The sequence below is a fragment of the Stigmatopora argus genome, chromosome 22 (genome assembly GCF_051989625.1).
Source record: "Stigmatopora argus isolate UIUO_Sarg chromosome 22, RoL_Sarg_1.0, whole genome shotgun sequence".
NCBI lineage: Eukaryota > Metazoa > Chordata > Actinopteri > Syngnathiformes > Syngnathidae > Stigmatopora > Stigmatopora argus.
Genome location: NC_135408.1, coordinates 11,328,810 through 11,344,511, shown reverse-complemented (window position 1 = coordinate 11,344,511; position 15,702 = coordinate 11,328,810). Strand labels below are relative to the sequence as shown.

At 45.8% G+C, this 15,702-nt stretch overlaps 3 protein-coding genes across 8 annotated transcripts in view; 2 read left to right on the top strand and 1 right to left on the bottom strand.

Moving 5' to 3' along the window:
- Positions 1 to 15,702, bottom strand: part of ophn1 (oligophrenin 1) — an 83,503-nt gene that overhangs the window by 5,422 nt on the left and 62,379 nt on the right. For all 5 annotated transcript variants that reach the window (XR_013298149.1, XR_013298151.1, XR_013298150.1 and 2 more), the window contains exon 32: positions 4,932 to 5,008. The gene's annotated coding sequence lies outside the window, so the exon portion shown is untranslated. The remainder of the gene's footprint in view (positions 1 to 4,931; positions 5,009 to 15,702) is intronic.
- On the top strand, positions 498 to 4,936 carry LOC144068309 (APC membrane recruitment protein 1-like). The gene is made up of 2 exons (XM_077592738.1): positions 498 to 845; positions 1,248 to 4,936. Exon 2 carries the CDS (start codon positions 1,354 to 1,356, stop codon positions 4,156 to 4,158), a length of 2,805 nt encoding a protein of 934 aa, XP_077448864.1. The 5' UTR covers positions 498 to 845; positions 1,248 to 1,353; the 3' UTR covers positions 4,159 to 4,936.
- zc3h12b (zinc finger CCCH-type containing 12B) lies at positions 5,447 to 13,379 on the top strand. 2 transcript variants are annotated; one of them, XM_077592781.1, is made up of 6 exons: positions 5,447 to 5,648; positions 9,247 to 10,031; positions 10,180 to 10,319; positions 10,392 to 10,626; positions 10,708 to 10,814; positions 10,886 to 13,379. In XM_077592781.1, exons 2-6 carry the CDS (start codon positions 9,430 to 9,432, stop codon positions 12,367 to 12,369), a joined length of 2,568 nt encoding a protein of 855 aa, XP_077448907.1. In that variant the 5' UTR covers positions 5,447 to 5,648; positions 9,247 to 9,429; the 3' UTR covers positions 12,370 to 13,379. The 2 variants fall into 2 exon arrangements, with proteins under 2 accessions (XP_077448907.1, XP_077448906.1); XM_077592780.1 differs by having other exon boundaries at positions 5,447 to 5,957.

Genomic DNA, 15,702 nt, shown 5'->3' with positions numbered 1-15,702 from the left:
CAGGAAACATCAACAAAAATACAAATGCACTTTTAATTTTGCTTTTATTCTAGCAAAGGAAATGAATCAGTACGTCTTCTACTTTTACCTATGTCTTGAACCCTAACGTTTCTGTATTTCAAGTTCTACTTAACTCATTTATATGAATGTGTACAAAAATAAGCTCACATTAAAAGTAAAATTTGTAAAAGTATTTTTTTTGTAAATCATTACAAAATGAAATTGGTAGTTGGTACAGGGTTACAAAAAAAGCATGACCCCTGCAAGTTTATTTTTATTTATTTATATAGAAAATCACAAACATACAAGACAAAAACAACAGCAAAAAATAATAATGATACTGGCCATTAAAGTCCAAGATGTAAACAAGGGAAAAAATAAAAAAGGAGGCCTACTGTAATACAAATGACCTCGCATACATTATTTAGCAGATCACATAATGCACTTTAATATTATCCCACAAGCAATACTGTATTCCAACAGTGGCACACGTGTTGCGTCACTAACATGCGCCGAAGGGACTGAGCGGACAGCCTAAGAGCGTTTACATTTGCGTAAATGGTCAAATCGCCACGCAATTGCCTGATCGATCACAACAACACCCCTGCTTATTTGCACACTATTTTTGTCCTGATACGGTGGATTTTCCACACTTGCCTGAGCCATTGTGTAGCCACAAAGAGTGGAAATTATACGACAGTGACAGAGCGCTAGCTAGCAAAAGGTAGCGTTAGCCCAAAACAAATCAGAGCGTCTGCTTCCAATCTGCGTGGAAACGCAAATATAATTTGCGATTCCACAGATCGTTCGTTAAATTCCGCGATGAGTGCATTTAGCTTCATCTGGTAAGTGCTTATTTAATACTTGACCCATTAATAATAGTAATAATTAAAAAAGAAGAGTCTGCATATGTTAGCTGCGACAATCAGATATCGTTCTAAACTGTTGCGGTATTGTTATCATTTTAATATTGGCTTATTTTGTCTTTCCATTCCATTAGCGCTGTAATACACGTACATACACTATTCGATGTTGCTTCACTAATGATAATAACGGTTATAACACAATGATACTGTTGTTTTTCACCAGTAGTAGATTTGTGCAGGTCAAAGCAGACACTGACCATTATCATATCATGTATAATGCACCTAGATGTCAGTTAATGGTTTGTGAAGAATTATTTCATGTTAAGAACAATGCAATGGAAATTATTGTTAACTTTTCACATTTGACACTTTTCAATGCAGGGTTCCTGGATGGATAAGGAAACAATAACAGTGAACCACAATCCTGCCGTGGACATTCAACTGAAGCATCTTTAAATAAAGTCATGCTTTTATAAACAAGATAGCAATGGCGTCTCCTCGCGAGTTTGACAAGCTCCCAAGTGATACGGGGGACTTGGAAACCATTTCGGGATCCCTTTCCAAAAGTGGGATGACGGAGGAACATCTTCCAGATAAAACAAGTGTCACCGTGAGAGCTCAGAAATCCGGGAAATTAAGAACTGCGCTGACATTTTTTGGTGTCCGCAAAAGCATGTGTCTCTTACCCAGCTTTTTTGGAGGGAGGGGTAAAAACCAGAGCAAGTGGGCTTCTAAGAAAGGAATCTACAAAAGCAAAACTCACGATGGCTTGAGCCAAATCTGTCGCGACGACAGCCCGAGAAGTGGATCGTCCTCGACTACAGATTTCCAGTATCGCAACCAGGCCGACTGCACGGAAAACCCGAACGCTAACGAAGGCAGTCCCCCCACTGAACAGAAATTCCAATCCCTCACCAGGCAAAAGCGAGGCTTCAAAAGTTTTTTCAATAGTTTTAAACATCAGAAAAACCACAGAAACGATGCTTCGGATAAAACGGAAATGATCGCAATGTCCTCTCGTCACAGCCACAGCCAGGTGCCTCCCGTCCTGGTCCCGGACAGTCCCGACCAGTACGTCACACATTGCCTAGAATCTGAACCAGATGTGCCTGATTTTGCAAATACGGTGCGCGATAGTTCGCCGGCACGGGAATGTCACGACGCAGACGCCCAAGCGGCGACTTTCGAGAAGAGCTCGGAAGACGAATGCCCAAAGAGCCAACTGGAGGATCAGTTACTTGTTTCTCAAACAGACAAATTGACTTTGACGACACAGGTTGCCAGTCAATACAAGGAGAGCGCTCGAGGACGCAGCGAGCCCTGTCTGTTACTCGAGACGGCACCGGATCCCACGCTCAAGTCTGAAACGCCCGTGGGCTCGTCCGATCAACTGAACATGATTTACGGAGAGGTGGCCTCGCTAAAGAGCTTTGATTCGCTCACTGGCTGCGGGGATATAACTGCAGATCAGGAGGACGACAGCATCAGCGATACTACCGTTTCGGGAGAACGGAGCCGAAATGGAGGAAAACGGGCCTCCTGCTTTCTCACTTATCAGGGAGGCGGGGAAGAAATGGCTTCGCCTGAAGATTTAGGCGAACAGTATCTTGGTGATTTCTGGGGAAACAATCCACCTGAGGACCTCAACTGTCCTTACAACCAAGCCCACGTGGCTTTGAGCACCAGCGTGAACGCCCCGACAGATTTGCTGACGCCTCAAAGTGAGCATCAAGGATCGGTTCCTAATAGTGACGAGGGCTACTACGATTCAAGCACCCCGGGCCAGGATGAAGGACACGAGAGAACCGAGCAACTGCGACAGGCTAACAGATTACCCAGGGACAGCTACAGCGGGGATGCCCTCTACGAACTCTTTGCCACCGACGAGAGTCTGGTCAGTCCGCACAATGAATGCAAACCCGGGCCGGCGAATTCCAAACAGAACGAGCGACTAGACGGGATGAATTCCACCTTCTCCGAGTCTAAGTACAAAGCGGAGGACTTTGTCGAGTCGCGAAAGGCATGCAAGTCTTTCAAGTTGACGCAAAATACAGTAGCGCCGTCACACACGGACTGGAGTTCAAAAGCGCAGGCGGCGCTCGGCAAGAAATTTGAGGCAAAACAAGTTGACGAAAGGGGAAATGGGCTCACTTCCTCAAGTACTCCAAGTGTCGACTGCGAGAACTCATGCAAATCTGACCCGGATTTTGAAACGCTGGCCAATCCCAAAGCGCAAAATCGGGAAGTCGCGTTAGCGTTGGGAAATTCTCCGTCTCTGGATCGTAAGGCTTGTTTGGATGACGGCCAAACCGTGTGCTTTTCCCAAGCTCTCGTAAACTACGAGAAAAGCTCTCAGATGCTGAGGAGCTTGCACGGCGCCGACGACAACGTCTCGGAGACCAACGCCGACTTCACCCCAAACATGGAGGACTTACCCGCCATCGTCACTTTTGACGTGGTGGACCTGCATAACGAGGGAGAATACGACGATCAGATTCACATGGAGCTGGAGGAGGACATCTCGTCACCCTATCAGGAATTTGAAGACAGCTACCTCCAGAAAGACGCGTTTGCCGAATGTGACTATCAGATGTTGGACTTTTATGAGCAGAGTCTGATCAGTAACGCCTGGGCCATCGCTAGTCTGCCGCGGCACCTCGGCCTGGCCAGATTTAGCCAGTCCACGTCCAATCCGCTGTCCCTAGACAAGAGGAGCAGGTCTCTGGACACGGAAAGTCTTCCGTCGAAGATGCCGGCTTCGTACAGAGAGGGCAGAGGCGGCGACTTATCCCGTTCTCCGGCCGAAAGAGATCCCTTAACGTATTGTAAAAAGAACGAAGCCGCGTCCGCATCGGAGGTTCAAGACGGCGGTAGCGCTATGGCTTTGCCGTGGCTAAGTCGCTCCGAAGTGGCTTTGAGCCTCCCTCCGAGCGACCGGGTCTTTCCAGAATCGCTCGGCGCTGCCTTATCTGCCGGTAAATCCCACCTTTGCCCCGATGGATTTTCACAGGACGCCGAGCTTTACCGTCGGCCGTGCCACCTCCTCTTGCAATCGGATTCGCATTTACCTCACGGCGCTTTTGTCTATTCGGGTAGAGAGACGTGTTACCGCGCCGGAGAGGACGCATTCTGCAAAGCCGCTTCCGCCGCTGATTTGCAGTCGTATGTCCAGTTTAGTAAAAGCAGACAGACGGCAAGTCGGGAGAGAACGGCTCATTCTGGAAGTTCTCTCAGGGCAGGCGCCGTGGGTCTTGCGGCTATCGACAAACTGGCGACAAACTCCCCAAAATAGCCTTAAAATTGAAAGGATCTCCGTAATACTGACGGGAAAGTAACGTTGTTGCGTGCGTGTTGCTCGGATCGAAAATGACGGCTCACGTGAACACACGACTCGTGTGGAAAGTTTCAAATAAAGTCTGAAATTGGAGTTTATAATACAGTCGAGTAGAAGTGAAAATGACAAATAGCATGTGCAGTTGACAGGAAGCAACCTTTTGATCAGCGACCTTTCGTTTCATTGAACAATCTCATGTTTTGTCTATGTTACCACGCGCTACTCGACAGCTACTCGTTTGCATATGACACCGGTTGCCTCTTAAATCTCTTTCTCGATACTATTTGTTTGTTTCTTGTACGCGGAGCTAGCTTTTAGAAGCAACACTTATCTAGCCGGAAAATGTAGTCATTCACTTTGGGTTTGCAGTATTGTAAAACATAAATCTTGCACACCTAGCTCACCAACACTGCGATATTGTGGCTACGTTATTTGTGTAGCACGAGTGGAAGGCAGTTTCTATTGTGCAGAAGCATAAAACTGATATTTTATGCATATTATTGCATTACAAGAAATGGTTTGTTTGTCGTATTATGTGAATGCCATGTTTTATTGATTGGATTCCTTCATTTTTTTAATGTCATTGAATGTTTTGTATTTATATTTTCAGCTGTTTGTACCTAGCAGGGCTGTACTGAAAATGCTGTACCGCTTGTCAATATTCCTTAAATTGTTATGTTATTTTGGAAAATGTTTTGTGAACATTGCCTTAAAGTAAAAGAAGGACTAACCTGAATTTGTGTTTTCATTCTCCTGTTCAGGTGTATCCACGCTTGTTGGGGCAGTCATCTTTTCAGTGCACTTTTGACTGGAAGAGATTGAAATATTACATAAGAGAGAGAAAGAACGGAAGGCAGATATTCTCGCTAAAACAAAGCCTCGAAAAGAGTGAGCTGTCTTGATTTTTTGGCTGTTGGAGGAGGCAAATTAAGAACTGTTAATGAAAAAGACAGATATCAATCATCAATTCCTCCCTGATTCTACAAACCGGAGTCATTAAGGGTTAACTGTAATTGCCCACGGCTACCACAAGGGGATGGAAACGACAACTTTTGAGTAAAATGAAGCTCCTCACTTCACTTCAGGTGCGAGATAACAAATCCGTACGTATTGTTGTTGTCACACTAAACGGGGGAGAGGTGATTTTTTAAGCAAACAGCAAAACTTTAGCACAATAAAGGCTTCCTAAGGAATTGGACGTGTGTCGCTGTCAATGGCAGACAAGGGTGCTGTCAAATGGCACCACCACGAGTTGCAAAAGTTGGACGCAGCGCTCTCGGTGGGCAGATAAGGCACGTTGTGAACATTTCACGCCAAAGGAGCGCGCTGCGCTGTCATCGGCCAGCTAAATCGTGATCTGGCAACCTCGAACAAACTGCGACGGCACCGCCAATGGCAGCCAAAAACATCCGAGGAGAAGAAGAAGAAGAATGACAGACGGCAACACGGTGAGCCGGCCGAGCGAGACCGTCACCCCTCGCTTTTTTTCCAGTCTCACGAGCCCCGCGGCGTCACCGCGGCTTGGCCGCACGACAACATTGCATTTGGACTTTGCTTCAAGTTACATGTTAGCAGCGCGAGCGCAAAGGCTAAAAGAGCTAGCACGGCTTCGTAAGCGTGTTGTCAGAAGGGAAGCATCTGCTGGAGCTATTTATTGGCTGTTGGCTTGGCTTATTACATGTTAGTAACTACCAAGTGAAGATCTGGGCTACCTGCACTGGTGGACGGGAATGTCTTGCGACTAGCTTACAATCGTGGTAATTATTAACTATCACTTGATTTTTTTTATTTTTTTTATTTTTTATTATTATTTTGAAAAGAGCTAAGCTGGTTAGTGGATGCGGCTAGCTGGATGTTGACACCAGAGAGCTGCTGCTTCGCTAACCGGGGCTAATAGGCCCTTAAATGACATTTAGAGCCATCACTTTTAACAACTTGACATCGCACTAATAACATCTGTTTGGTAGAACTGTGTCGGTAATGCTCTTGTTTGGAATGACATGATATGACGTTGATATTGACGTATATTTAGGCGTAATACGTTTGTAAATGAGTGCTATCAAAGTCCCTGAAGTTTCTATTAAAAGTACAAACCGTGACTGATTGAAATTCTTTATATTACTGCTTATCCATTTCTAGTAAGTTTGCAAATAAAATGATCGCTTTTTTTGCCTTGAAAAGTGATCGAATGTACTCCGATGTATTTTTATTTTTTTTGCACTAATTATTCGGCGTCCGTGTAATGTTGTTGGATGATAACTTGGTAAGTTTGAATTGACACTGTCAGATAGGTTTTCATTTAAAAACATGTTGGCATTGTTCTAGTTTCAAACAGTGCTGTCTGCACCCAAACTATTAGCAACCCCTTTATTTAGTTACAGAGCACCTTTTTTAATGCACCTTTCAAGATGCATTGTGGGATGATACACACAAGGGTTAGCAGGTACTCACTACTTGTGCAAACATCAGGAAAAAGCATAAAGTCACTTTATAGGACACTTAAAAGTGGAGAGAGTGATTCCAAACACAACGCAAGGTTTCAAGGACCTATTCACTTGTTGCCATGAATCAGAACAAATGCATAGTGGTCTTGTGACTTTTCAAAATACAAACCTATTCTGGGAACCAGTGGGAAATCATTGTCTAGCTGTGCTCCATGTAAGTAACATACATTCAAATCACCTTAAAAGACTATCTTGTTGCATTTTACACCACACTTTTAGCAGAAAGTTGAACGTCATAGCTGGATATTAACTGGCGTTTACAGTAGGGCTGGCACAAACAATTATTTTCATACCGATGGCTCCTCTATTCAGATCATACGTGAAGCATGTTGTATTAAGTTGGACTTTAAATTTTGGCTGGAAATGTGTGTTGGTACAAAACCAAAAACTGCTGATATAAGTTGTGTTTATGGATGTTGTGGAACTGTATCATTATTTCACAGTCAGTTGTTCGTAAATAACTGATTCGGATCAATGTAGAGTATACTCTTGTTTTTCGCAGAGGTTATGTTAAAAAAAGAACCCGTGATAAGCTAAATCTGTGAACCTTTTTTTAATTACAATTATTATACAATTAAATACTCTATTATACACTGAAAAGAAAGAACAAACCATTTTACAGGCTCAATCAATTATTTCACAAATAAAAGTACTGTAGAAATGTTTTTTTCAACAAATACATTCTGTACTGCACTGTCAAATAATCATTTTAATCATCAATGTGAACAAAAGGCTTCAAATTGCGGAGATTAACTTTATCTGCGATAGATAGCATCTTCCGCTGCCTTTTGGAAGAGAATTTGCATGAACATAATGTAAATTTGGCAAGCTGTTTTACGCACGTATACATATTAAACTACTCTGTTATTGACGAACAGGTAGAGAAGCGGAGTGACTTTTTAGCCAATCAGAACGCAGAACACAATGCACGATGCAAATCCGTGAAGTAGCGAAAAGTAAACCGCGTTATAGCGAGGGATCACTGTATAATAATCTGCTATCTTCAACAACTACTTAAATCAGATATGTTATATCATGAGTCTATATCTAATTAAACATAAAATTAATACATTGTTTTCCCTTTTTAAATTATGAATTCAAATTGTTTTGTTTTCTAATTTTCGAAAAACTCAACAAAAAAACAAACATTTAGCATTAAGAGGCTAATAAGTAGATTTTGACAATTTATAGATTAGCATTAGCCTCTCTTCTTTCAAATGAATTAGACATTGGGCTGAGAGAAAAAAAGGTTCATAGTGCATTTTAAAGATTTATTTTGATTTATAGAGAGAATAATATGTGGTGCTTCCCGGAGAATTGGAGAGTTGTAGCGCAAAGAATAGGTTAGCTGCGAATGCTGCGCATGGATGGCCGGGTTGCCTGAAGAGAGATGATGAGCCGTGTTTGCTTTAGTCGTGACTTGTACAAAGGAGTTAGCTGATGACACGGCTGTGTTGCTAGGCAACACACATCATGGGCTGCGCCTCTTGAATTTGCCAGTGTCGTCGGTTCGTGTCTGCGCTCGACCTAGACCGTCTCGTTAGCCAGGCCATTAAGATTTGGCTGTTTAAAGAAACCTGGTCTACTGTCACAAGTGCATTTGGTTGAGAACGACAGACGAGTTGCCAAGCAATGTTTGCTCTTTGAGAGAGCTGGCAGAACACTGACGATCATCACTGAGCAGCCCACACTGTCTCAGGTTCTATGCACTCACTCACGCGTGTCTGCCCGCCCCCCCCTCGATGTCGCTTTTGCGCGTGAAGGCGAGCCAGGGCTTTTCTGCACGACCTGAACAAAGCGTGCCCGCTTTTTTGTCTCCGTTATTTAAAAAAAGAGCAAAGTCACATCCGAATCTTGCGGTATTTGGAATGGTAAGAAGGATTGGCCGAACGTGTCGGCGTCCAAAACTATGATGTAATGCGCTACTCAGATTGGGAGGTAAAGTTGTGGACATGGCAATGATGAAAACTGCACAGATTTCAGAAACGTGACATGGCGAATGGTGGTGTTGTCGCTTTCTGAATATTCCTCTTTTTGTCATTGATTAGAATTCTCACTGCATACCAACTATGAGGAGAAATTAATGCAGTACTACTGTGGACGCCACATTGCGAACGAACATCGGCTAGATTGAATTATTGGATCCCCATAAAAGTTACACAGAGGATTGTTTCCTAGAAGCCACAAGTAGACATGTTTATTATTTTTTTAAGATGACAAAACTCCACTTTGTTGGATAGGCCATTTTAAATAGGCGATGCATGCGAAAAAGTGAACTGTGTTTTAAATATCGCACTCTTAACTGCCCCTGTTAATGCTGGCCATACCTCAGGAATGTTTAGATGGAATATTTTTGTTTGACATCACAGACATCGAGGGTATGACGACACCAATTACAAAACCGAGACACGCCACCGATCGTTGGTTTTGCGTAAACTACCAAAGGCCCATTTCTGTTTTAATGTACCGGTTTTGCGAGTTGATTATTTGAAGCTCCGCACTATGACCAATATTTCCTTTTTTTTTCTCGGACCCTTTTTAGGTTTGAGCATCTGACAGAGCGAAGAGCGAGCGCCATCCTCCGGTCGGACACAAGGGGCGAAAAAAGTCGAGCGATGAACGAGAGTCCCTGGCGGCGGGCGAGGTGAGGAAGAAGAAGCATGGGGTGTCGATCCAAAGTGTCGAGGCAAACGTGACAGTATGTTCTGCGTCGGAGAGACTCAAAATGGAAAAGCACCCATGCAGGGAAAAAATTGACTCCAGCGGGGACCGGCACGCCGCCGACGAGCCCGAGGACGGCAGCGGCTCGGACGGCGACGGCGAAGAGCGGCGCCGGAATGAAGGCTGTCAGAAATGGGAGCCTCTGGTGGTGACCAAGCCCCACCGCCAACTGTGTCGCTCTCCGTGCCTGGACCAGCCCAGTTTTTCTCAGAGCAGCACGGTGCAAGATCCCCGCGACGACGACGCCGCCGCCGGTTCCGGTCCCGGATGCGGCTGCGGCCCGGCCGCCAAAGCGGCCGGCGAAAGGGAGTACCAGACCAAAATGGACTTTGCCTTGAAGCTAGGCTACTCTGCAGAACAGGTGGAGATGGTTCTCAACAAACTGGGGGCGGCCGCACTCATTAATGACATTCTGGCCGAGCTTGTCAGGCTGGGAAGCAAAGTGGAGCCCGAAAGTCAACCTTGCGGCACGGCCGCCACGCTGCTGTCGCTCGCCCCCTTCGTCAAAGAGAGCATCAGTCCCGAGGTGTCCGTGGAAGAGGAATCGGCGGATCCGTACGATAACCTCAGGCCCGTCGTGGTCGACGGATCAAACGTGGCAATGAGGTGAGACACCAATTACAAATCCGAGACACGCCATCGATCGTTGGCAAACGTTAGAATCCAACGGTCGCTCCTTCTTGAAAGTTCCTCGTACGTGGAAGTTTTTCTTCTTCTTTTTTGTTATCTAACTGCATGTTGTTTTGGTTTTCAGCCATGGAAACAAAGAGGTTTTCTCTTGCCGTGGTATCCAACTTTCTGTGGATTGGTTCCTAGAAAAGGGGCACAAAGACATCACTGTCTTTGTCCCAGCGTGGAGAAAGGAGCAGTCCAGGCCTGACGCGCTCATTACAGGTGAGGCAGCACGCTACATGCTTTTTGGTCAATTTTTGGCCAGGTTTAAACTAAGTGCGATTCCCTGAACAGATCAAGAAATATTGCGCAAGCTGGAAAAAGAGAAGATCCTGGTTTTCACCCCATCTCGGAGGGTCCAAGGCAGAAGGGTGGTGTGCTACGACGATCGCTTCATAGTGAAGCTGGCTTATGATTCTGATGGAATTATCGTGTCAAATGACAACTACAGAGACTTGCAAAACGAAAAACCAGAGTGGAAGAAGTTCATCGAGGAACGTCTCCTAATGTATTCATTCGTCAATGACAAGTAAGCGGCCGTGTCCGGGGTTTCGTCAGTGCGAAAGTACTGCTGCTGGTGTGAAATGATGTTTTTTTTCCTTTTCTTCAGATTTATGCCCCCCGATGATCCGTTGGGAAGACACGGTCCGAGCTTGGAAAATTTCCTCCGTAGGCGTCCCGTCGTCCCAGAGCATAAAAAGCAACCTTGCCCCTACGGTGAGTGAGTGGCTTCCTCTTTTCAAGGTCGATGGCGGTTGTTGACTGGAGCTGTCGTTTCTCCGCCCAAGGCAAAAAGTGCACGTACGGACACAAGTGCAAATACTACCACCCGGAGCGCGTCAACCAGCCGCTGCGCTCGGTGGCCGACGAACTGCGGGCCTTCGCCAAACTGTCCGCCGTCAAGACCATGAGCGAGGGGGCCTTGGCCAAATATGGCGGCGGCCCGGCCGTGGCCAACAGGGACGCCAACTGCGAGGCCAAGCGCGTGGCGCCCAAGCGACAGTCGGACCCCAGCATCCGCTCGGCGGCCTGCGAGTCCCCGGACGGCCTGTCCGCCGCCAGGAAGTCGGAGGCCAATTCGGTGCCTTCCCTGGTGACCGCCCTCAGCGTGCCCACCATGCAGCCGGTCAAGAGCCACGCGGCGGCCGGGGCCCTCAACACGCGGTCGGCCAGCAGCCCGGTGCCGGGTTCCCTGCAGTTCTCTCACGGCTCGCTGGAGCAGGGGTCCGGGGCGCACTACCCGCCCATTTTGGTGACCAACAGCCACGGCGCCTCGGTGACGTACGGTGAGCCGTTCCCCAAGTACGACTCGCTGGGCGACCACGGCTATTATTCGCTGCACAGTGACTTTTCTAACATGAGCGTGAGCATGAGCATGAGCAGTATGCAGGACAGTTTCTGTAGCGTGGAGCACGAGCACGCGGCGTGCCAGAGGGGCCGCGCCCACTGCCCCGAGTCCCGCCTCAGCCACTCCAACAGCGACTCCTTCTCGTCCTACGGCGACGTGTACTCGGGCTCTCTGGAGGGCAGCCTGGAGGAAGGCGCTAAGGGCCATCAACAGCAGCAGCAGCAGCAGTCGTCGTCTTCGTCTGCCGCCGCCGCCGCGGGGGGCCGGATGCAGGCTTTCTCCCACGCCTTTCGCCACGAAGCGCTGGGCAGGGTGCAGAGCTACGGGCCCGAGGATAGCCAGCGCAAGCAGGCCGGCCCCCGCCTGGCGCAGCGCATCCAGCACGCGGCGGCGGGGGCCAGGTCCAGCTGCCCGCTACCACCGGGGGACTACCCGGCGGCGGCGGGCGGCGTCCTGCCGCCGTTGTCCTCGCAGCCCTCCCGCTCCCTGGGCATGACCCGCATGGACAGCGTGTCCGACTCCAGGCTGTACGACAGCAACCCGGCCAGGCAGAGGCGACCGCCGCTGTGCCGCGAGCAGCACGCCAGCTGGGACCCCCTGCCCTGCGGGAACGAGTCTTACGGATACCACTCGTACCCGCTGAGCAACAGCCTGATGCCGTGCTGCGAGCGGGTCATGGTCCGCAGCATGCCGGACAAGATGGAGCAGATCTGGAGCTCGCCGTGGGAGAGCACGGTGGCGGCGACGGCGGCCGAACACCAAGAACGGTACGTCGTCCCGGAGCGCCAGTATCAAACGTATCGGAACCTTTGCAACATTTTTCCGGCCTACGTGGTCCATTCGGTGATGGAGAAGAACCCTCATTTGACAGACCCCCAACAACTGGCGGCTGTCATCGTGACCAATTTGAGGTCTTGTCACTGAGGGTACAAAGTGTCCAAATTGAGCGCAGCAATTTGATTGGCCGGGGGCACTTGCTAAATGTTGCCGAAGGCGCAACGTTTGCCCTCAGGAGTTGTTTTTTTTGTTTTCCTTTTAACGTCCCTCGGTGAGATATCCAACTCCCTGAGATGACATCGAGGTAACCGCGCATAGATAAAGTTTGTCTGGCATTTTTTAAGTACAATTGTATAATGTTTCACATAGAAAGCTGCGCGCGTCGGTTACGACGCGTGACGGCGCATTTGTAAAAGGGAACAACTTTACTGAATGTGTTTCACAGCGCATCTCTCGTATCTGACCGGGCACGTCAATTTTGACTTCAGATTTTTAAAAATTGCATGCAGAATCAATTTAAAGGATTAAAGAAGAAAAAAAATTAAAAATTGGATGAAACGATAACAAAACTGTTGCTCCTTTTAATCAACTTTACATGGTTTTAGTAGGCCAATGGCTTTGAAGACGTTCCCGTTCGGGTCACGTTTGACGTGCTGTGAAATGCATCACAAATGTTTTGTGGTGCAGTGCTAACAAAAAAAAAACTAAAACAAAAAACTATCATTCACTTTCTTGAGCTTTTGCCTCTGCTGTAAATAAGTTGGTGACTTTGATTTGTGCGTTTCAAGTAAAAGGGAGGGGCCAAGCAAGCACACCTCCGAGCATGAATATGATATGATATATTTAATGGCCTTATATCTGCGATGACCTCACGCTCCAATCGTCTTCAAGCGACGTCTAACGGCGTCCTCGAAGCCTCCTACTTTCCGACGTACTATCTCAGTATCTCCAGAGATCTATTTTCTCAGTTTGACAAAGCTACTATTTTGGTAGATTTTCACAGTGCACAAAAAAAAGCCAAAAGGAGATTTGTCTTGCGGCTAAATGTACATAAAAATCACGCAAAAAGCCATTATTTCAGTCATTTATAAGCTGCTAAATTATGCCAAAAAAAGAAAACGGTCATTTTACGTCGCGTTACGTTTCCCTTCGTTCGATTGGAGTTTGAACATGTATATTTTGGTGGAAAATATAGTATTATATATAAAGATATATGTACAGTAGCACTTGGGATGAGTTTTTAGAGACGACGCTTTTAATTTTATTTGGTTTCTAAATGACCTGAAATTGATTTTTAGTGGGAGTAACACTAAAACTTGGCTGTTGAAACCTAATTGGTCCAATCTGGAATTTTAATTTATCACGATACCACTTGTTTTGTCCCTTTTTTTTTTTTAAGTATTAAAATTAAAATGATTTATTCCCAGGCTGCTTACAGTATAATAATTAGCTTAAAATATTGTCTTTAATGGCTCATTTTATATCAAAGACTACTTTTACCTGCACTTAAATGGACCGAGTTCACACTGATGCACTCGCAAAACTGGGATGGCGATTCTAAAATGTATTGTAGATGACAATTTAATGTTTAAGTCAGTGCAAATATACGGTTTATTAGGTTGTCGCTAACGCGTGTACGGTCAATTTGATGCAGTTTTGACACTGAGCTAGCACTAAAACTGTATAAGATGGATGATTACAGTGCATTGACCCGAAAATGTTTACTGGAAACCCCGACATTTTCATGTCAGAGTTTGCACAAATTTCTGTGGATTGATAGGGAGTTTTAAAAAAAAAATGGAGGCCTGTTTTAGTAGGTTGTTTGGCTTTTTATTGCGAGAGTGGATGATGACTGCGATGCAGTTTTGGCTGTGCCTTGCAGCACGTTGCGCTCTCACTTTTACACTTGGATTGGCCAAAAAAAAAAGGATTTACTGCTGGCGAGAGCTGGCGTCTTTGAATAGCGATCTATTTTGTCCAAACAAGTACGTGTAAATAGAGTAGATGCATGAAAAGGGCGTGTAAAACTTGGCAATTCGAAGCCGGTCCAAACAAATGATGCACCTCGAGTTTAACGGTGGGCTTTACGTGATGCTGATGTGTTAAATTCAATCACGTTAACTCACCGATATTGAATTTGCAGCCTATTTAAGATTTTTACACGAAAATACACGCACGCTAGATTTCGTCTAAAGCCAGCCGGACGCTCTGAATGCATTTAAAGCAAAATTCCACTTGAGTTTCGAACAAGACGACGATTTACAAGTGGGATTTTCATGAGTTGGATTGTCTTTGTTTTTTTTGTTAAGTAAAATCAAATTCCTGTGCATAATAATCCAAAAAAAAGATGAAAATGAATGTGTCAACTCGCCCAAACGGTTTATTGGGGCTTTGCCGACTTTGTTTTTTTTCCATGAAAAAAGACAAGGCCAATTTGGGTCAGCTGTCTGTCTGTTTATGCGAAGGTGAAAACAAATGTTTCCTCATAGTTTGAAACAATCAGATTGCAAGGCTGCTGTCACGGTTGTTTCTGGCATTTGGCTCGACGTTTGCGTGCCTGCCGGCCCTCCCTCTCCCTTCCAGCTAGTTTTATTGCCACGCATTCCGAGCCAATCTCGGCGTGAAGAAGATAAAAAAACACAGTGTTTGTCGCTGTCAGAACACTTGCACAATTGCACTGCTGACCTTAAGATTACAAAATCCAGCGGATCGAGTCACAACGCACGCCAATTATCGTTTTATCCGTCAAGATCGAATCCGCGGCAACTCGCCGCTTCCGCTAAATTAGCCCGCTTTATCATTTATCAATGCTACGGCAAAGTGTGGAACCATTTTTTTTCCAATCAAATTGATCAAAATTGGTTATCTTTTAGACAACAGACACTACGTTGAATGATTTTGATGCCAACGATTTACATTTTTTACCGACAAAATTGCTATGTATAAAAATTAGCGTGTTAGCATGACTCGACAAGTTTGACCTTTACATTTTGGCATAATTGGATTTTAATCTAACAAACCCTTTGGAAGTTTATCCAGAAACTTGGCATTTTCCACTCGTAATAAAAGTAAAATGCCGTTTTGTCACAGTGCAATTCTACAATTAGACCGAGTGGTTATAAACGGGGTGTTTAAACATGTCTGGAAAAGTTGTCGTGGGTGTTTATTTGACGGAAGTCGAACCCCTCTTCTCGCGTAAGTGCCGCAAACAACCCAGCCACAAATGTCTAGAATTGACTTTTGCTTGTTGATACAAATTGTATCTCTACCTTGAATGTAAACTAAATATGACATGTATATAATGACAATAAGTTTTAGCGGGGAAAATAACGCCCAATGTGTGTGACACTGTGTGTCACTGGGAGTAGCCCACTGGTATGTACTATCTTTTATTTGGTACAGTAGATCATTTCCTGGGATTTTGACGGAAGTGCTAAATAAGTAACTCACTGTACATACTTCCACGCGATTTCACGTGTA

Bases quoted from the DNA above. Each gene is read 5' to 3' on its own strand.
- LOC144068309 (XM_077592738.1), top strand. From the start codon at position 1,354: ATGGCGTCTCCTCGCGAGTTTGACAAGCTCCCAAGTGATACGGGGGAC.
- zc3h12b (XM_077592781.1), top strand. From the start codon at position 9,430: ATGGAAAAGCACCCATGCAGGGAAAAAATTGACTCCAGCGGGGACCGG. The intron at 10,032-10,179 runs GTGAGACACCAA...TTTGGTTTTCAG, and splicing joins GGATCAAACGTGGCAATGAG to CCATGGAAACAAAGAGGTTT. The intron at 10,320-10,391 runs GTGAGGCAGCAC...TTCCCTGAACAG, and splicing joins GCCTGACGCGCTCATTACAG to ATCAAGAAATATTGCGCAAG.